The sequence below is a fragment of the Cibotium barometz genome, chromosome 12 (genome assembly GCF_041138505.1).
Source record: "Cibotium barometz isolate CiBa-2024 chromosome 12, ASM4113850v1, whole genome shotgun sequence".
NCBI lineage: Eukaryota > Viridiplantae > Streptophyta > Polypodiopsida > Cyatheales > Cibotiaceae > Cibotium > Cibotium barometz.
Window position 1 is genome coordinate 22,844,067 of NC_141057.1, and position 22,432 is coordinate 22,866,498.

At 39.1% G+C, this 22,432-nt stretch overlaps 1 protein-coding gene and 1 pseudogene across 4 annotated transcripts in view; both read left to right on the forward strand.

Moving 5' to 3' along the window:
• Nucleotides 1-5,296: 5,296 nt before the first annotated feature.
• LOC147633184 (agamous-like MADS-box protein AGL11) overlaps nucleotides 5,297-22,432 on the forward strand; it is a 42,938-nt gene continuing 25,802 nt past the window's right edge. For 2 of the 4 annotated variants that reach the window (XM_086806203.1, XM_086806205.1), the window contains exons 1-3: nucleotides 5,299-5,443; nucleotides 5,546-6,010; nucleotides 18,075-18,150. In XM_086806203.1, coding sequence (XP_086662329.1) covers nucleotides 5,646-6,010; nucleotides 18,075-18,150 — 441 coding nt within the window. In that variant the 5' untranslated portion in view covers nucleotides 5,299-5,443; nucleotides 5,546-5,645. Of the gene's footprint in view, nucleotides 5,444-5,545; nucleotides 6,011-18,074; nucleotides 18,151-22,432 lie in introns of all 4 variants that reach the window. The other 2 variants (XM_086806204.1, XM_086806206.1) reach the window with 2 other exon arrangements.
• LOC147633185 (protein EXORDIUM-like 1) lies at nucleotides 7,484-11,834 on the forward strand (annotated as a pseudogene).

A 22,432-nucleotide genomic window follows, 5' to 3' on the forward strand; every position in this document is an offset into this window, starting at 1 on the left:
GAGTTTTTCTTGAACGACACCACGTTCATATACTCCGAATTGATTAATTGGCCACCAATTTTAATGCTTCTTTTTGCATAATTAATGAGCATTAGATGGTATGCATTGATTTTTATAATCAACTATGGTTTTCATGGATTCGAGGAGCTTCTATGCTTTTATAAGGATCTTTTGATCTTTTAGATAATATCATGTGCTTTGAAGGTAGCATTTGCCTTCGTTTTTTGCACATCATTTTGGAGTATATTGCTCATACTTTTGTACATATTTCAACTTGGATACCTAGTTGCTTATATATCTAGGTGAGTTATTTTTCTACCCTATCTTTATTGTGTTTATTGGGTAGTTATCATTAGAAAGGCACCAATAATTCAAAATTCTTTTCTAATGATGTACTTGGAAAGAGTTATTCCTTGCTGTGGTCTCAGGTATATAGAGACATATTCTAGTATGTGAAAGTCTGGGGTAAGGCCATCTTATTCCTTTAATACAAGATTTTATTCATATTTTCCTAGACTGTCATACTAGGGAGTTTCAAATTGTTAAGGTATGTATGGGTGGTATCATGGTGGTTTGAGACGCTAGCGATCCCTCACATATATTATCTTATGGGATAATTTGGGCTGAAGATTGTTGCTTTTCTTACATCACGTAGCATGTTGACCTCAACATTCAAAGACAATCTCATTTTCTGAATTCATTTAAAGTTATTGTGTGAGCATTCTCTAGTGTTCGGATTAAGGAAATTTAGATTTTTCCTTTGTTGGCATTTCTTTCTCTAGTTCCATACTTTAGGTGATTTATACAGTCAACCTGATGATTTACGGATGGACATATGTGACTCATCCAGACGTTGATGACTCTCTATGTTGATATGGGTAACTCGGAACATCGATTATTCTATGTGCAGATGTGGGTACGTTGGGGCACTGATGAATCCCTGGTTTCTGATGTTATAATGCCATGTTTTCCTACTTTATTCCGAAATGGTTTACAACGAGGAAATTACTTTGAGTATGAATTCTTATGATCATCCGCAGTCTGATGGGCAAACAGGGCATATGAATCAGATTGTAGAGAATATGCTTCGTGCATATGTCTCTGAAAAAGCATCAAATTGGGAAAAATATCTTCCAATGATGGAGTTTGCCTATAATAGTTTTAAACACACGATTATTGGTTTTAGTACGTTCATGCTTATGTATGTCAGTCTTAAGGACATCGAGCTTGATGCATCGAGGGATTTCTTGCGTGATATGCAAGAAATGCTGACTGGAGCTCGAGATTCTATCAGAAGTGCTCAGGATAGGGCACGGTTCTATGCTGATAGAGGATGCTCAACTTGGTCTTTTGAACCAGGAGCGTTGGTCTATTTACAAGTTCCTAAAGATTCTCAGACTTTGTCAATAGAAAAATGATCAAACTTATCTCTTAGATATTGTGGTCTATTACGATTTATACATCAGATTGGCATGGTTGCATATGAACTAAAACTACCTCCAATTGTTAGAGTTCATCCAGTCTTTCATATCAATAGATTGAAAGGGAAACTGGGAGGTGAGGATAACATAGTTACTCCTCAAGAACTCGTTGAAGTCGAGGAATTATCCTGTATTCCACATGAACCTGATAAGGTACTTGAATTCAGAGAAAGAAAACTTTGTAGTTGACTAATCCCTGAGGTTAAAATTAGGTGAAAAGATAGGAAAATAGAGGATTCGACTTAGGAGTCGGTTGATATTATTCAGTGCAGTTCTCCTTCTTTTCATTGCAAGAGTGCAATGTTTTAAGAGAGGGGAAGTATGTTATATGCACATTATGTGTGCATATACTAGGAGGCTAACCCACATTAGGCTTGTGAGCATGGGAGCATGGGAATAAGCTTTAGTGGAGAATGGGTTAGGACTAACCTTAAGGGTTAAGGTTAGGGTCAGGCATCCAAGGGTCACACATAGAAAATGGAGAGTCAAGAGTCACTTGAGGGCCCTCTTATATAATAGGGACATGGGGCATACTCAAGGGAGGCTTGGAGACTTAGGCTATGGTCTCTTGTGTAGAGGATCATATCTACTCACCTACCATTTCACACTATAGCTACATGCTATTGGATTGGAGTTATACCTCTCGATAGTATGGCACATCAAGGTAAAGGTATGATGTATTTCATTATTATGCATGTGTGCATCCCTTGGAGTTATACCTCTCGATAGCTACATGCTATTGGATTGGAGTTATACCTCTCGATAGTATGGGACATCAAGGTAAAGGTATGATGTATTTCATTATTATGCATGTGTGCATCCCTTGGACTCAAGGTAAAGGTATGATGTATTTCATTATTATGCATGTGTGCATCCCTTGGACTCGGGGGTGGTTGGGTGGATGAGTTTATGCATAACAATTATCTAGAGAGACCTTAGGGTTTTAACAAAAAAAGCACGTTAAAAATGACATGCAGAGAAAGAGAGAGAGAGAGAGAGAGAGAGGCCTTACTAATCCTTGATCGACCAGCAGAACGTGAGAAGGGCTCGAAGGCGAGGAGTAGTCGAAGTCGACAGTGGACTCGAAGGCGAGAAGGAGCAGTCGAAGCAGTGTAGGCACCAAACTTGCCGTCCCCTTCATTGCTACAGACGCATCGCGGCGGCGGGGCGGCACCCCCTCATAGTTGCAGGAAGACACGGCTGGCTGCTGCAGGTTTTTTGGCGGCGTTCCTTGATGCATGAAGGCACGGTGGCTACACTTTTGGCGACGCTCCTTTGATTCATCGACGGCAGATGGACGCAAGGGCTATAGAACTCGCTACCTGGCTGCACTTTTGGTAGCGGTGGTCCTTTGAGTCGTCAATGTGGCGGAAGGGCGTAGGGGCTAAAGAACTCACCACCTGGCAAGGGGGAAAAGTCAAATATATTCCCCGTTATATTATGTAAGAAGGCCAAAGGTGATGATTAACCTATCTTGGATTTTATACCTTGTTTTTCTTGCAAAAAATGATTCACACACTCTATTCCCATATTCATTAATTAGTACTCGCAAGCAGGCACTAATTAATAGATAACCTAAGGTTCAAACCTAAGCACTTTCCCTCTCTCTCCCTTGCTCATCCTAGCCTCGCTCTCTGTCTCTCTGTCTCTCCTTGACTCTGTCGTGTCTCTGCTTGGGCTCTCTTGCTACGCGTGATCTCTTCCATGGCCCTTCCTCCCTTTCCCTCTCCTCCCTCCACCAACACCCTTCCAAGGTCGACTCACACCCATGAGGACGAGGATGAGGACGAGAGAGAGAGAGAGAGAGAGAGAGAGAGAGAGAGAGAGAGAGAGAGAGAGAGAGAGAGAGACCTAGCGGACCGGAGGAGATGATAGAGAGTGGATGAAACATGAACATAGAGAGAAAAAATACGCCACTGCCAGAGAGAAAAAGCGAACCGACCTCCACGCGTCTAAGGTCGCTCGACTTTAATCTTTCCCATAGCTCTTCCAATAAAACTAATTAATCCAAAAAAAACTGAAAAAATTAGGCTCCCATACTGAGGCTTCTGAGTTCAATCTTTCTTGTTGATTTTAAAAATCCAGTTGTTCATACTTGCTGAGAAGCTTGCAGCTAAATGGGTGCAAAGAGCCATCTTGTCAAATGATGTTTGGGCAGACTTGCTCAAAAGGGATGTTAGTAAATTTTGGCTCAAAGGTAAAAGATCTTGGAAGGGGTTCTCTCTCAATGAAGTGCTGTTCTCAAAGGCCTATCTCTCCCCAATAGGCAGCAAACTGTGTTGCAGGATGTGGGAGTCTTGGATGAACTATAAAAAGCTCTTTTGCTTTCAAACCTTTACTAAGAGAGGTCGGTATGCTTATGCTACAGACTTTGTTTGGTTTGGGCACCTTGTGTTTCCGATTTCCAATGAACAGGTCCAGATCAGTCTATCTTGTTTCAAAGCTTGTATAAGGGTATGGGGTGACTTATGTGACTCATCTGGCATGCTAAACAGGGAACAAATCAGTAATAAATTCATCTTGCCACGAGGTGGAGTTGAGTTTGTAATGCAAAGGTGTAATTCTCTCAAGGTTTCCATTCCCCCGGGGCTGATTTGTGACTGCAAAACCTTTTCTAAAGCCATTCTGTGGGGTTGCTCCAGTAACCTTGTCAAGCTGCCTAACCTTTTTCATGCTGGTAACCTGATTCTTAAGCTCAACAAGAGATGGTCCTTGTCCTGGAACAAACATCAATGGGCCTTCAAGCTTATTTGGGCCTTCGCTCAAGAAAGAAAACACGCCATTTTGGCCTGGCTGGTCATTCACAAAGCGACCTAGACCCTCGAGAAGGCTATGAAGATTGGGCATGGGAATGGTCTTTGTCCCCGCTGTAAAACCAAGCTGGAAACTGTCCCCCATCTTTTTTTCTCTTGCGCGACACTAGCCAATTCTTGAATGTTCTGAACAAAGCCTTTATGAAAATTAGGAACACCCCTCTCAGTTGGAAAGAAGTCCTCCTAGGAGAATGTCACTCACTGGACCCCTTAACGTGGCAGTCCGTCAGAATTCTGTTTTTATGGCATGTATGGAATCAACGGAATGAAGCGCTGTATGAAATCAAAACTAATCACCACTTTTATCTCTTTCTTGACAGTGTACTCAAGCTAATCCACCAGCTTCAGCCGAGTGGTGTACCTATGGAGGTGGATCGTTGGCAGGACCTACCTTGGAGGAAATGGAAGAAGTTTCACGGCTCCTCGCGCATTGCAAAACAAAGGAAACCATGCTTCAAGGATTGGATCTGGAATGTCAAAGAAGGCTTCAGCACTCCGATTACTATATCCAGGCATCGGAAAGTTTCCGAGGGGTCCCTTAAACCCGCACGGACTCAATCTTTTGTTCATGATGTTTGCTCAGCCCCTCTCCCGGAATAGAAGCCAGTCAAGCTTCATCTGGGTCTTGCTAGCCAATGCCGAGTTCTTCAGGCTGTTCATCAAGATTTGTTTCATGAACCGGATCATCAAAGTTCTACTGTTTCAGTTTTACTGCATATGTCTTAGAAGTTTCAGAGTTATTCCCATTTTTTGTAGTGTCTCCCCATGGACCTTCCGAATGGGGACTTGTAACCACACCTTTTTTTAATATATTCCTCTGTTTTAACTAAAAATAAATAAATAAATCCTGTTGTGCATTATGGATCTTGATAATGGAGGCACGCGGTGTGGTCCTGTAGCAATGTAAAAAATATTGAAAAAGGGGGTACAAGAAACATGAATGGTGGTACTGAGACATGAATGGTGGTACTGGGGGCGGGTAGAACGGGAAAGTGAAGCAAAAGAAAAAAGAAAAGCTTCGTTTTCAGGCGGGTACAAGAGACATGAATGGTGGTACTGGGGGTGGGTAGAACGGGAAAGTGAAGCAAAAGAAAAAAGAAAAGCTTCAGGTTTCGTTTTCAGGCGGTGGGATCATGGATGCGAATCCAAGTAAAGAAGCGTTCTTGTCTCCAAAGTTTAATTTGTAAAAAAAAAAGTGGTGCTGAAATAATGCGCGAGGCTTAATTTGTTTTTCCGTTCCTGGCTTGTTAGGTTTCTTCTCCTCATCTTCTCGGGATATAAGTAGATTAGAAGCATAGCCTGTATCTTCTCGGGATACAATTTCTCCCTGTGCACGTTACAGCTAAGAAGAATGGCAGCCGCTCAAGCTCCAGCTGAAGCTGATGCCCGCGCAACAGTTTCTCCAGCAGTGCAAGCACAAGAGCGCGATCACGCGGAGACCCAGTACACACACGACGACGACGACGACGACGACGGTTGCCTAGACCTGCTGCAGCATAAGATTAATTTGCCCGTCCCAGCTCCTGCTGCTGTCGGCCCTCGCGGCAAGATCCAGATCAGACGAATCCATAACACCACCAGCCGCCAGGTCACCTTCTGCAAGCGTAGGAATGGGCTCCTCAAGAAAGCCTACGAGCTGTCTGTTCTTTGCGATGCCGAGATCGGCCTCATCATCTTCTCCGCCACCGGCAAACTCTTCGAATACGCAAGCTCCAGGTACAATTCCTGCAAATTGAAGCTTCTCATATATTCTTGAAGGCGCTACCCTGGAAGTATAGGAGGCTATTTGCTGAAGTTTTCAGTGGTTATATGTGTGTGCAAGCACCCACGCACACGTGCACATCCCAGGCGTATACATGTATATGCTCAATTTTCATTGATATATGTGTCTGACCTCTTCAAATTTTCCATTTGCGTACGTACATCTTGCATGATACACACATGCATGTATGTGTATTTATATTATATATACATGTATTTATATGTATATTTACATACATACATACTTACTACTTACATGTATGTACGTATTTATGTGTATTATAATGTGACTGAATCGAACCCTTGAGGAAAGAAGACCAAGACGGCTTTTCATTTGAAGAAGGTGAGTACAAAAGATGTACGGAGAAAGACAAACCAATCGTTAGCTAGTTCTCTAGATCATCCTTCTTGTCATGATTATCACAATATACCTTACCTTCATGTGCTTTGCTAGGGATTGATTTAAAAACTGGCCGTTTTTTCCCTCCTTCTTGGTTGTAGTCGTCGTTGTTTCAAGAAGTATCTCCACTCTAGACATGGCTCTAAAGTTGCCTTTCTCTTTACCTATGTAAGGATCTTCCATAGGCATATCTCCTTATTTATCTAAAGGCATAGCTGTAAAGGCTCCACAAGATTCATAGAGGCAATGCAAAGATCAAAGGTCTTGAAATTTCCATCAAGGACTCTCACACGCAATAACAATGACCACCCATCCTTGTGATGCGTGTGCTAAATTGTAGGATAACCTCGTGGCTACATTAGCGTCAGTTATACTAATGGCTCTAAAATTCTAGCTAAGTGTGTGTCTACCTAGTAATCATATCAAAAGGCTATAAAATAATTTGGGCGTATCAAAGAGTTACCTTGCCCTTGAGTAAGATTACAAATTTACCTTTTTCAACAAACAAGATTCATATGTTGAGGAGCACTTTAACTTTGATATTTTAAGGAGCTAGAGTAATGTGTGTGACCTATTTGCTGAAGTTTTCAGTGATGCGTGTGACCTCTTCGATTTTTCCATCTGAATTAATCGTCATATGTGTGTACATGGAAGCAAGCAGGCACGCACACGTGCACATCCCACGCGTATATGCATTGATGTGTCTGACGTGCAGCATGGATGACTGCACACATGCACATCTTGCAAGTACACAGGTATGTGTGTATTTATATTATGCATATATGTATTTATATCTATTACATATTAACTATGGACAACCAAGGCACAAGGAGAGGAGAGAAAAATGAAATCTTAGATTTCTAAAAAATAAGAGAAAAAAATCTATTCGATTGACCCTTTGTATTCGAGCTTCTATTCATGTGTTTCACTTCTTATAAAGTTTTATGAGTTATAACTTGTAAGGATCGTTAAGCTCCAAGCCTACTCTTGAAACGTTGACATAATCTACTGCTGAAATATTTACTGCCATGGCTAAAGCCTCGGTTCTCCTTTGCTTGATCTTGATTAGCTCGACCACAGCAGCGGCCAGGTCTCTACTAACTTCTCCAGGACGCATGCTGACTCTAGCTTCGCTCTTTGTCCCAATCCTCTCTTACCATGGCGGTCCACTCCTCTCACCAGCCCTGCACTCAGCCTACAGCTCCTCTGGTATGGCGTCTTCCTTGCCTCCCAACAGGTTGTCATCATCGACTTCATATCCTCCTTCCAAGCCAATGGCCCGTTCCTCTCCCCCTGGCTACCTAGTGGAAGACCACCTCTCTCTACAAGGATGCCTACAATACTAATGCCCCCACTCTTATCAATCTTGGCATCGTCTCCTTGGACCCCTCCTACAGAAAGGGCAAAAGCCCTCACCAAGTCCAACATCGCCACACTGAATCCCTCACCAAGTCCGACATCGCACACTGCTAGAGTGGTCCATCATTGGCGGTGCTCTCGCAAAATCCACGCGCTTCGATCTGTTAATAGAAAACGTGGCGGATGAGATATGTGGAGGAGATTCACTCAAAGAATACAAGAAAATATCTTGTTTATTAAGTTGTTTATGAATACAACTAGGCCTCTTGCTCATACAAAAATGCTTTCTAGCTCCACCTTTAAATAGATGAGCTAGTGGACCTTAAGTCCCTTCACACACACTCTTCTCTTCCCCTTTTATAGAGCCTTAAGTCTCTTAATACTCTCCCTCAATACCAACTATGAAAGAAAATTGGAATAGGTGGTATTGGACATAGGTTGCCTTTATAACATTAGGCGTACAAGGTAGGAATATAGATGGTGTGGTTATCTAGGACTTACAACTATGTTCCTAGAGGCTTAGAGGCTATTACAATGATGCCATCTAAGTCTTTATTTGATGTCGATGAAGATGTACACCTTAATGATGGTGCATCCCATTCTTTGTACTTGCTTGACTTCTTGTAGTTGACATGCTTTGGACATACATGCCATTGTTTCCACATGCTTTCCACCTTGATCATTCTCACACAATGATCAAAACAAGGCTGCCACCCTTGCTTAAGTGGTTTGCACATAGATGTTCCTTTAACATGCTTGATGCTTCTCTGCATACCATACCTCCTCCATGGGCAATGAGGGCCTTCCTTCTTAGAGTAATGGTTATGAGGTAGATTTATATGGAAAAGGGAAAGGGAAAGGGAAAGGGAGGGTCTTACCACTTGCCTTATGGATTGGTCAAGGGCAGTGTCTACTCCATAATTACAACAAAAGCTTTTGTGCATGTTGGTTACATGATACCCATCAGGGTTTGAAGGTACAAGCTTAATGAAAGTGATTAAATGGTTGAGGTAAATGCTCAAACCAATAAGGTACATCATTCTTGGCTCAAGAAAGTGAGGGCATGGCTCATAATGTTGCCTATGCCTCTTACAAAGACAATGCCAAGAGATGCTTAAAAACATGACAAACAACAAGGTAGAGCACTAAGTGATGCTATGCTCAACCTTACAACTCATCTTAGAAGATGAAAATGTTGAATATGCAGCGGAATAACATGCCTTGGGCTTGGAAAATGAGAGCATATGGCTTATGACATGTCTATGTCTTTTACAAACAAGAGCCTCAAGGGTGATACACAACAACATTAAAGATGAGCACTTAGTGTACATATGTCCAACTTTAAACCACTCAAAAACTGAGTTTGTTGATAAAAAACCAAAAGTCTTTAACCTCTTTGGCTTATGGGATGAAGACAATGGCTTATGGTTGCACCATTTCTCCTTGGAAGCTTGCCAAGGTAAGCATAGAAGCCGGTTGACGATGAAGACTTATAATGTGGCACTTATGGTATGTGTCCGACCTCCAATGTTGATGAAGAAGAGTCTCCTTAGTATTAAAGAACTCCTCTTTTGATGGTTAAGACCACATTAGTGTTAAGCAACACTTTGTTTTGGTGATTAAGATCACCATTAGTGTTTAAAAATATGATTAGTGTTTAAGAGCACATTTCTAGCATCTAATGACACTTGCATTGGTGATTAGATTCACCATTAGTGTTTAAGAACACTCTTAGTGTTTAGAAATACTTTGGAATGGCTCCCCTCTATTGGATTAGTAGTCTCATTAGTGTTAATCAACACTTATTAGTGTTTATGGGACACTTTTAACCAAAGCTTGAGCAAGCTTCCATGGAAAAAACGGTAGACGATTGGCTTTTTCCTTCCCACGGGCGTTCTATGCCATCATTTGAGCTAATATTTGAGTTATGAATCTGTGAGGTTTAGGACTTCAAAAGCCCTAAGCTAGTGTAGCTTGAAGGGTATCACAAAAGATGAATTTGTGTATGGCATTCAGTGCTGTTGAAAAATGTACCGATTTGCTAATAGCGCAATGCTGGGCATAGCAGCGCGGATATCACATCTCTCTGAGTAGATGAGCTGATGTGCCCTGAGCTGAGGATGATCTCTCCAAAAGAAATCAAACGCAGAAACGTCTTCTACAGTTCTTCCCACGTCCTCCACTGATGGTTGGTGCACAGAGGCTATGGAGATTGAGAAGAAAAGGTTCAAAAAATGGAGAACTTCCACCATACAACCTAGCTCAAGATACCATGTTAATAGAAAACGTGGTGGATGAGATATGTGGAGGAGATTCACTCAAAGAATACAAGAAAATATCTTGTTTATTAAGTTATTTATGAATACAACTAGGCCTCTTGCTCATACAAAAATGCCTTCTAGCTCCACCTTTAAATAGATGAGCTAGTGGACCTCAAGTCCCTTCACACACACACACTCTTCTCTTCCCCTTTTATATAACCTTAGTCTCTTAATACGACCATCCCATCTACATCGTCTTCATTGCTGATGTTGTGGTGGAGGACTTCTACATGAACTCGTGTGGCTTCGACAGCACACTAGCCTCTTCAACTTCAATGCCTTTTATCTGGCAAGGCAATGCTACCACGCAGTGCTTTGGTCTCTGCGCTTGGCCTTTCGTTGTGTCAAAGTTTGTTCCATCGGGCCAGCCTCCTCTGCTGTCGCCGATCGATGAAGTGGCCATAGATGGCATGGTTATCAACCTAGCCACGCTATTGGTGGACATCGTTACCAATTCCCGTGGCTCTGGCTTCTACTCGAGCGACGATGATGCCATTGTCGGTTTCGAGGCAGCCAGTGATTGCACAAGCATGTTCAGCTACCTAGGCTACCTAGGCGTGCTTCTCGTGGACCAGGCGTTTGGTGCCACCTACAACATGCGCAACTTCAACAACCGCCCATTCTTGCTACTCGCCATGTGGAGTCCGGCCCAAGGCACAAGGAGAGGAGAGAGAAAAAAATCCTGGATTTCTAAAAAATAAGAGGAAAAAATCCCTTCAATTGATCCTTTGTATTCTAGCCTCTATTCTTGCGTTTCGTTTCTTAATGTCTTTTACATACCGCAGCAACGTGTGGGTTGAGTACTAGTGTATATTTACATACATACTTACTACTTACATGTATGTATTTATGGGTATTGTAATGTGACTGAATCGAACCCTCTAGGAAAGAAGAGTATAGAAGATTTATATAGGAAGGCAAACCAATTGTTAGCTAGTTTTTGAGATCATCCTTCCTGTCATGATTATCACATACCTTACCTTAATGTGTTTTACTAGGGATTCATTAAAAAATTGGCTATTTTTCCCACCTTCTTGGTTGTAGTCATCGTTGTTTCCAAGGAGTATCTCCACTCTACTAGACATGGCTCTAAAGTCTCATTTGTCTATACCCATGTAAGGATCTTCCATAGGCATGTCTCCTTATTTATCTAAAGTCATAGTTGTGAAGGCTCTACAAGATTGATAGAGATAGTGACAGAATTGGAAAACCAATCCAACCCTCTCCCTCATGAAAAATGTTGACCAATAGTGGGTCTCTGTATCTTATAGTCTATACTCTTTGTATTCCACTTTGAGCAATAAATCAGAATAAATTTTGTAAAGGATGCTCATGCAAGCAAAGAAAAAAGCAAGCTGACTAGAATTCCTAGTGTAAACGGAAAAACCAAGTTATGTAGAAAGTTAATTAGTCCTTATGAAAGGAAAGAAACATGCTGAATTAGGGGTTTACATTGAACATGGATTCAATTATACTTGCAATTTAATATTTCGTATCACTATAAACATTAAGAAGAGAACTAAGGAAAGTCTATATTTTCTGGACATTTGAAAACTCTTTTTTACTTTGTTGAAAAAAATCTTAAGTAGTAGAGTTTGAAAAGTCTTCGTGAAGATAAAAGGTTTGTGTTATCTCATAAGTAATGTGCTACATTGATCGCATAGGACCAAAGAGTATAAGCAAAGATCGGAGGTCTTGAAAATTTCCATCAAGGATACTCAAAGGCAATAACAATGGCCTACCCATTCTTGTGAAGAAATTGTAGGATAACCTCATGGATACTTTAGCATCATTTGTACCCATGCCTTTGAAATTCTAGTAAAGAAGTGCGTGTCTACCTAGTAATCACACTAAAGTGGCCGAAGGCTATAAAATAAATTGGGCATATCAAAGAGCTACCCCCATGCCTCTAAAATTCTAGTAAAGAAGTGTATCTACCTAGTAATCACACCAAAGTGGCCAAAAGGCAATAAAATAAATTGGGCATATCAAAGAGCTATCTTGCCATTGATTAAGATTACAAATTTACCTTTTTCCACAAACAAGATTAACTTTGATATTTTAAGAAGGTAGAGAAAAAACCACTTGAGCCTAAGATAAATCATTTGAATACCCTTTATAGTTGTATGGTCAGAAGTAATTTTCTATTTTGTCTTTCTTATGCTTAAAAGTAGCTTTTAATGCAAGTATTTGATTAGAAAAAGAAGAATTAGTTTACTTAATAGTAGCCATTTTGGAGAAAACTTAAATTTTAGATACTCTTCAAACACTTAATTCTTTCAAATAACTACTTTGGCATGTGTGTAGTGTGCATCCATTGACACAACCACATATGTATGTATGCATGCAATGGAGATGCGTTAAACAAACCTTAAGTGTAGTTTTCTATTTTGGAGGATACTGAAAAAAGTAATAGGATAGCTAAGAAGTGTAGCTAGTCTTGGCTCCTAGCCCAAAAGTCATGGTTTAGCTTCGCATAATGTCTAAAAGAAAATATGAATATGCTATTTGCCTAGCCTTGTTTCTTGTGATCAATCTATATGGATCATGAAAAAGCTTGGAGGCTAAGTGATAAGGAAATAACAGAGCCCACTTCGATTCTGAACTTGAAAAACACAAAGTATGTGATGTGTAATATCAATGACCTTGGTTAATAAAGAGATTTCACCTTCACCTTTTCAAGATAGACACTAACCTTGCTAGACATCTAGAGTGAAAAATATTTAACATGATTTTGTAAAAAAAAAATTGAGACTAAGCTTTGACATGGATGAATAAATCATGGTATCAATTGACTCAGTACTATCTATATGGATTTATCCATGCTTTAGAATATTTAGTAATTGAAGTAAGAACCATATTATCTATCACTATAAGGGATAAAGGCTATGATTGTGAGAACAATTGCATATACAACAATGAAAAAAAGAAATAAAAACTTTTCTATGTATGGCTAATAATGCAACCAGATGCACAGTCCCGTGCCTACCACCATGAGCGCTGCCATGCATGTAACCAATTGGTCACGTAAATGATCGTGCGTGTGGTTGCATGTATAGCTATGAATATGGCCATGCATGTAGCTGTGAATATGGTCATCTATGTTGCCGTGCCTATGCATGCATTAAAAAATAGAGAGCACTCTTCTTGAGGTTGCACCATCTAGTCCACAGGGAGAGCTCTTCTTGAGGTTGCACCATCTAGTCCACAGGGAGAGCTCTCTGGTTTTTACTTGTGCATGTTTTAGTATGCACAAAATTACCATAATGAAGTGTCCTTATTGGTATATCACGTGTATTTATGAAAATTTTTACTACAAAAAGTCATCTCTTGTATAAAATATACATGGCAAAATGTAAAGGGGCAGGGTCTAGGCTAGGTCATTCTCCTCATCGTCCTTGCATTGCTCTTCCTCATCTTTGCATATAAACATTGAGAGATCAAAGACAACAAATATTGCATAAGGTTGAAGCCAAATATAGTTTTCATTACTTAATCGTTGAAGAAGTATATCTTGGATTCTGACTCGATTCTGATAATAAAAAGTAATCTCTTATTATATGTAAAAAAGAATAAACCCTTACTATAGGAAAAATAAAGGGATAAAAAAATAAAAGCACAGAGCATTGACATTGTATCAAGGTCCTCATAATCATCTTTGCTAAATACCCTTATCTTTACACATTTTGATTGTTGTCGTCCCTTGCACCTTCAACCTCTACTCTCACATTTCCATTGCTTTTCGATTACACATGGGCATGGTTTGTAGTAACATGATTCTAAAACACAAAAAAACTTACATAAGTGAAATGTAGTTTAGAAAAAACAAAAAGATCACGGGTATAGGAATGTTTTTACTTGCCATACTTGCTGAGCAAGGTCTATAGAAATAATAATCTATCCTTCTTCTTGCACTCCTTTAAAGAGGGCTTCCAAACTCCATTGTAATACAAAATTATATTCATTGTGTATAGGGAGCGATCCAGTGCTTGAATCTACATGTATATAAATAAATAAACATTGATTTTATGTTATGATAAGGTAATATTTATTTCTTAAAATATGAGATACAATTTAAGGTAATATACTTACAAATACTATTGGGATATCTACTTCTCCTTCACATGTAATATCGCGCTACAAGTTGTTTGTCATCTACCTATGCATAAACATAAATACTTAAAACTCATATGCATAAGAGACTATGTTTCATAGAGCTCTCTTTATCACAAACCTTAAGTATGCATAGAGCTCTCTTTATACATAAGGCTAAACTCTTATACATAAGAGTATGTGTCATAGAGCTCTCTTTATATATACGTTGAAAATCGGTTGCAAGGTCTATGTTGTATGCATGTATAGAGTATAAAAGCTCTATGTACGCATATCATTATACATGTTGTCACTATGCATAATAGCCATCATGTATAAAGCCTAATCTAGACACTCCATGGTCTATCAATAGATCCACTACTAGAGGATTGGTCCACTCAATGAATGTGATTGATGTTGAGAAAAACATGGTGGATGAGATATGTGAAGGAGATTTACTCAAAGAATACAAGAAAATATCTTGTTTATTAAGTTGTTTATGAGTACAACTTGGCCTTGTTCAATACAAAATGTCTCCTAGCTTCACCTTTAAATAGGTGAGCTAGTGGACCTTAAGTTCCTTCTCTTCCCCTTCTACATAATCTTAGTCTCTTAATACCCTCCCTTAATACCAACTATGAAAGAATTGGAATAGGTGGTATTGGACATAGATTGCCTTTATAACATTAGGCGTACAAGGTTTAGGAATATAGGTGTTGTTACATTGAGATTTAAAACAGGTGCTCAGAGGAGTCAGAGATTGATACAAAGTTAGCCTTTGACTCTTTGTTAGGACATTTAGAAGTGATATGTCTCGTTTGTTTACACTTCTTACATTTCATTTTGTTGGGATATTTGACCCAACAATTATTTGCCAAATGACCCACCTTTTTGCAATGGACACATCTTACTTTGACCACTTGATGTGACAAAGCTTGTTCGATATTCGATGAAGTGGTTGCATTTAAAGATTCAGCTCCTCCCTTTGGCCTCTTTTATTCATCAAGGCAAGATTGAATAACTCCTTCAAGGGTGGGATTAGGTATGTTCTTCAGGGTGGTGACTAAGGTGGGGTACACCTTCTTGACTGCTTTTAGCAAAACAGCCACTGCATCATCTTCATCCATTCTTGCATTCACTGATGCAAGTTGAGCCATAAAGCCCTTCAAGTGAGAGATGAAGGCTCCAATGCCGTCTCCCTCTTTGATTTCCAAGTTGAAAAATTCACTTTTAAGTGAGATCTTGGAATTCTTACCACGAGCTCCATAGAGCTTATCAAGCTCATCCCATTTCTCCTTTGCAGTCGGAAGCTGGTCTACATAGTGAATGAGAGCCTCATCAAGATGAAGCATGATGGTGGCTTGTGACTCCTCAGAGTATGGGCTTCAAAAGCCCTCAACTTCTATGGCTTATAGTCGCCTGTAGATGATGTATTTTTGTACGACCTCCGACGTTGTGGCGGCCGGCGCACTAAGTGAGCAATGCCGCATCCGCCAATTGATCATACAAACTCGAGCGCCTAGATGTTATCTTGACTTCTCTAGTTGAAATCTCCCCAAGATATTGCCTCCACGAGCTGCTAGAGCTCCTCCAATGGCTGGGGGTTCAGCTCCACACAAGAAAAAAGTGATAATTTTGACCTATTCTACACCACAAAGGGACCTAATCGACCAAAGCTCTAGATACCATGTTGAGAAAAACATGGTGGATGAGATATGTGGAGGAGATTCACTCAAAGAATACAAGAAAATGTCTTGTTTATTAAGTTGTTTATGAGTACAACTTGGCCTTGCTCAATACAAAATGCCTCCTAGCTTCACCTTTAAATAGGTGAGCTAGTGGACCTTAAGTCCCTTCACACACACACCCTTCTCTTTCTCTTCTACATAACCTTAGTCTCTTAATATGGCTGGTGTAGAGAGACTATGGAGATTGAGAAGAAAAAGGTTCAAAAAATGGAAAACTTCCACCACACAACCTAGATCTGGATACCATGTTAGAATTCGTGGTGCTCATGCTAGATCAAGTATGGAGCAAGAAGCCTAGTTGTATTTGAGCAACTTAATAAGCAAGATATTTTCTTGTATTTTGTGAGTCCCTCTTCTCCACATACTTGATCTGGCATGAGCACCACGAATTCTAACAATTGATGACCTGTATCTTGCGCAATCACCTGCTTTTGTGTCTCTTGCCGATTCCAAAAGAAAAATTTGCCTATTATGAAGGCACTCTAAGGGTTGAAATAGGGTCAACTAATATGGTAAGAGTACTGTTTCTTACTTTATGAGTATTATGCTCTTACACATCCCTTTAGATGTAAAGTTATATGTCTTTTGTGAGAAGATAAAGCATATGGCCGATTTTCTGTATGTAGATATCATCTTGACAAGGATCATCACAAAAAAAATGCTTGGTGCAGAGTTCGAGATGACAAATCTTGAGCTCATGCATTATGTTTTGAGTATTAAGGTTTGGTAGAAGCTAGATAACATTAACATCTCTTAGAAGAAATCTGCAGGTAAGATACTCAAGGCATTTTGCATGACCAAATGAAGGCATTTGTTGGTATCCCAATGGAGGTTAATTTGAAGTTATCTATCAAATACACTTTAGATTTTATTCAATAGGAAAGCGGTTGATAGGCTTATCTTCTTGTGTAATACTAGATCAGACACATGCATCCAAGGTACTCAGGAGTACGGCATCACTTATCTTGCAAGCAAGATTCATAGTGGATTTTGTGCTTTATATTGGGTAGGTGATTTGAACACCAAACCCTCAATAATAAGGTATTATTTTTCTCTTGGTTTAGAATGCATTTTTTAAAGAAAGAAACAGACCAATGTTGCACTCCCATGGACAAATGCTGAGTACAAATTTGCACGCTTTTCATTTCTTATCCAAGAAAGAAACATCCCACTATTACACACTCTCATGGACAAATGTTGAGTACCAAATTGCATGATTTGCATCTTGTGGACTTTATGGTTAAGGAGGATACTATAGAATACGGGAGTGGTGCACAAGTAGCCTATAATGCTTCAATGTGACACCTAGAGTAGCATGGACATTATGTGGAATCATGTGTTTCATGCTTGCACAAAACACATTAAGACTCATTTTTACTTTTTATATGAGTTCATCATGTTCAAGAAGGTCTAGATATGCTCTAGTTCCTAACAATAGAGAGTTATGTAGACATATTCACAAAAGCTCTTATTGAGGACTAAAGGAGTAACATCTTCATCGACTTGGAATTAGACCACATGCACCACCACATAGGTAGTTTACCTTTGGACATTAAGGGGAGATGTTTGTATCAATTCTCCACATGCATTGGACCATAAACATAAGCCTAAGTGTGGATACTAAAATAAACTTGGACACAATGAAGAAGAATGTATACTAAAGAGCCACGAGGCCAAAGAGAAGATTCCCAACGAGCATCTGTTCTAAACAAAAGCTACATCGACAAGCCGCACCACCTTATAAGGGTCTATGATTGTAAAAGTTCATCGATGAGTAGATCTTGTTCTTAAATTGTGTACTCTTATCACACTTGATCACCTGAGAGTAGCAATTTATGCCACGCTTGACCACCTTGAGTAGCAGCATGTTGCACTAATAAGGGAAAGTGATGGATCCTTTGTAATTCACGTCCGCCCACCTTGCAGTAGCCTATACATCATGGTACCAAGGGGGATGTTTAAATTTGTGGTGCAAAGTATGCCTATAGCTATATGGAGAGAGAGAGAGAGAGAGAGAGAGAGAGAGAGAGAGAGAGAGAGAGAGAGAGAGAGAGAGAGAGAGAGCGAGAATATTAAATTAAGCAATTTTACTTTGACAGGATGCAAAAGATATTTGAAAGATATGAAATGTGCTCAAGAATAAAAAGTGGAAATGTTATAACATCAAATACTGAGGTAAACAAAATGTTACTTATATACTGAGTGATTGCTATTTTTTATGAGTTTTAAATTAATGTATAAGTAAATTAGATTAGATAATATTTTTCACCCCTTTGATATGAACTTGTTATATCTTTTTCTTACCCTTCCTATAACTCTACTCATTCATAATTTAAGGAAGAGTATAATGTGGCTTATCATGGGGAACTTACCTTGCTCTCAAGTTTGAGCCTCTTGAACTTTGTAAGCTCAATTAGGTGTTGAAGTTCCACTCTCTTGAAATACATCTTCCAAGTTGTGGACCATATGTACTCCATCATTAAGAAGGAAACTCACTCCTCTCAACATGCACCAAGAAAAGCATGTTGAAAATCCTAATATGGGATCGATCATGGTGTTGTGCAACATAGATTAAGCATAAACTAAGGTGGATTAAATCACACCAAAAACTCCATGACTAGCGAGAGACAATAGCACACTTGACAGTACTTTATTGCATATGTTGTTATGAACCATACAAATAAAAGGCTTCTCATGTAGGTAGCCATTGATCCAATCTTCTTTACACATTATCATGCCATGTTACAACTCCTTTTCCACATCTTACTTCTTGCTGCCTTTGTTTGGTGTTGGATTTCTTCAAGTGTTGCTAATGCCCCAATGTCTCTAGCTTGACTTTTACAACTCATTATATTTGGTTATGATGCCACTAATTCCTCATGATCTAGAGTGTGAGTAGCTTGGTGAATAATAATGAGGAGGCACAATTAATACTAGTGAGGAGGAGAGAGAGAGGTAGTGAGTGAATAGAGGGTAAATAGGTGAATAGTGAATAGTTATTAATATTCACTTACATGAACATTACAGGCCTCATCTTTTCTTAGTAAGGTGATATGGAAGAAGTCTTAAATTTAGAGAACAATTTTAACAAGATAGGTAAGTTCTCTCTCTCTCTTTCTATTATTATGTTCATCTTTATGGTCAGGGGAGGTGTTGGTAGAATCAAAGAATATACATAATTGTTGATCCGCTAGACATGTAATTGTGGGGTATGTGCTCAAAAGAAAAGTAACAAACTAAAGATCATCAAAGATTTTCTAAATGAGTATATATTTTATGATATAAAGAAAGAATACCATAAGATGATATCATGGTTGTCACGGTACGAAAATACGATACCGTACGGGAATTTTTGGTGTACGATATGAAATTTTCAGATACCGTATGATAAAATACTGTTTTTATTTTTTCACTTACAACCTATGGAGCTTCAAGCTTGAATGTGAGGGAAGGTTGGGAGAGGAGGAGTCTATAGTGCTTGAGGAACCAGAACATGGATATGTGTCTCTCCGAGTTGGATCTCTCGATTGTCTCCAAAAAAGAACCTGGATGGGTAATGCAATACCAAAGGTCTCCCAGTGTAGAGTTTATGACTAAGGGACCGTCGTTGCACAAATACGAGCAGTGCATCTAGGGTGGTAAGTTTAGGGACTTCTCTCTAGATAAAAATGGCCATGTCCAAATCTTCTCCCTCATACATAACTTGAGATTCTAATTGTCTAGCCTACCTATACCAAGGATCTCCAAGTGATGTAGCAAGATTCTCTCATCCTACTAATCAAATGTACATTACCAGTCTACCTCGCTAGATTTTTTAGGTCTCTCAACAGCTCCATATGGAATACTGAGTCGACATGAAAGTTGCGAAGTATTGCGAGCATTTGGGATCTTCGTTAAGCATGGTTTCTATATTTTTTAAAAGCATTTGGAATTTTTTTTTCAAGGAAAAACAAATTTGGGGAGAAAAAAAACCTCGTATTGTACGATGTCGTACGGTATCGTACCGTACGAATCGTACGGTACGAACCCATTCGTACCATTACGAGAAACAACTATGGATGATATAATGAGATATTGTGGAGGAGTAATTTTTGATGGGTTTCATATGATTCAAGCCACCCTTGTGTTTTAAATTAATCAAAACTTTGTTATAACTTCTAAAGGGAGGCTAGTGTGGAGAGGTTGGTGTTGAAGGTAGTGAATTGGGCAAATGAATCTCTAACATCCTTTCCCTATCAAATTAAATATGGTAGAATTTTGTAGCACTCTATACACTGATACTTAAAATTTAAAAGAGGGTGTAAAGGGTATGAGTACATGGATGTAGCATGGAAAGGTATACATTAAGTAGAGGGTATGAGTAAATGGATCTAGTATAAGGTGTATAGGATATGAGTACATGGATGTAGAATGGAGAGGTCTACGTTAAGTACCATACAGTGTAGAGGGTATGAGTTCATGGAAGTAGCATTAGAGAGGTATATGTGAGAATGAAAATTAGATATAATTATAATTGGTTGCTTACGCCTCTTAGTGTTCTACCTAATGAGGTCCTAAGGTGAGAAAATTGAATAAAAGAGAGGGTTCATGTAGGAATAAATTGTGATGACCCCCTATCCCTTGCAACCACTCAATTAACTATAGCGGAAGACTGATGCAAGGGTAGAGAAAACTCACTCGTGTCCTTTATAGAACACTATCCCAATGCTGGACTACCCAATAGTTTTCTCTCGTAATTGTCTAGCATATGCCTTGCATTGAGAAATGTATGTGATTCCTCCAAGGGTTATCCTTCCATAATTCTCACAAATCGGTGGCCTAGGCAACCATCATCAATGTCCTAGTCCTAAATTATGGAGCATACAATTTTACCTAGATAACATTTGGTTCTAATAATCGATCTCGTTTTCCCAAGTTTACCTAAGTTCTCAAATTGATTTGGTCTTGTGTTTTTTCTAGACAGTACTCGCAACTTGGGTCCACCCTGCCTCCAATTTCCAGTGGATCAATCCTTTCTCTACTTAAACCAGCGCCAAGGGTATAGCCTAGCCCTAATCACACCATGGGTCTAGCTACCCCGCTCGACCATTGGACCTGGGGAGCTGGTGTAAGCTCACACATTCATAATTGATATTCCTTTTTATTATGCATACATGTTAACGATAATTAAAAAAACATAGCTCACACACACCCTAAGGAAAATAATTATTTTTTCAAGCATGACATTAATTAGAAGTTCTAAAATGTAGCATAAGATCAAAATAATATATGTCCATAGAAATATCTAAGGCTGTATCCGTGATCGTCATACTAGAAAGATATGCACTGCTAAGCTTAAACACTCTAGGAACATTAAGTTAGAGGAGATCATATGTCTCACACCCGGTACTAACATTGTGAATATCCATATGAAGATGCTTCCAATAGCCACATCACTTCCAAGGCACGAACAATCCGACAAACCAATGCATAGGAACCCTTGTAGCAACCATGTTGAGAAGATCGATTCTTATAGGAGTTTCTTGCATAGTAAAACTGGAGCTGCCATCACTGTAATTGTGACAAGAGCACACCCATGTTCATCGTCGATGGATCAAGGTTTCAGAGACGACTGTCACATCAAACCACAATCCCTTGCTCAGGGTGAGATGCATCTAGCAGAAAATAATATGTGAGATACCTTCACAAACTTTACAAATAATATAATCCAATGAATATAATATTAAAACAAGAAAATATGAGCAAACAAGGTCCATGCATCACACATGCAGTCCAAACACAGAGTAAACCATCACAAGTCCGAACGAGACCATCTCAATTCTCCAGTTGTAACTCCAAATGTGAATCTTCCATTCCAAAATCTTAAATGTAGCTTGCAAAATATCTAGTTAAACCTTCACACAGAGTCTCACGGTTTATTCCTTCTATTAAAATATTAAGTTAATTTCTAAGGCTTAGATAAACCTATGAATTCACACCTTTGAAAAATAAGGGAACAAAATCCATAAATGCGGCCCAATAAAATCGACATTAATTTACTCATGTTGTGCACCTACATTTTTAAAACATAATTACATTTATCTTCTCCTATGGTTCCTAAGGTTTCCATTTATTGAGGATTTCCCATCTTTGACTAATGTTAAAATTAAGGTGTAGTCATCCACTATTAAGCTCCTAAAGCTTTACTAGGAAAAATTGCCACATAGTTTAAGGTTTCTATCTTAAGGTTCTCTACTGTAAATAATTACAAAAAATCAAGGTGATAATCAATAACCTAGATAAATATTTAATCAAGGATCTATGCTCTAGGTAAAGGTTATAGTAAATTAAATACTCGCTTAATAGATTCAGTGACTTTAGCTAGAATAGTGACATGATCATGAGCTAAAGTGTCAACAGTTGAAACATCACTAGTTATGGTAGAGACAAGAATGGGAAGTTTCTTGCTATAAATAAT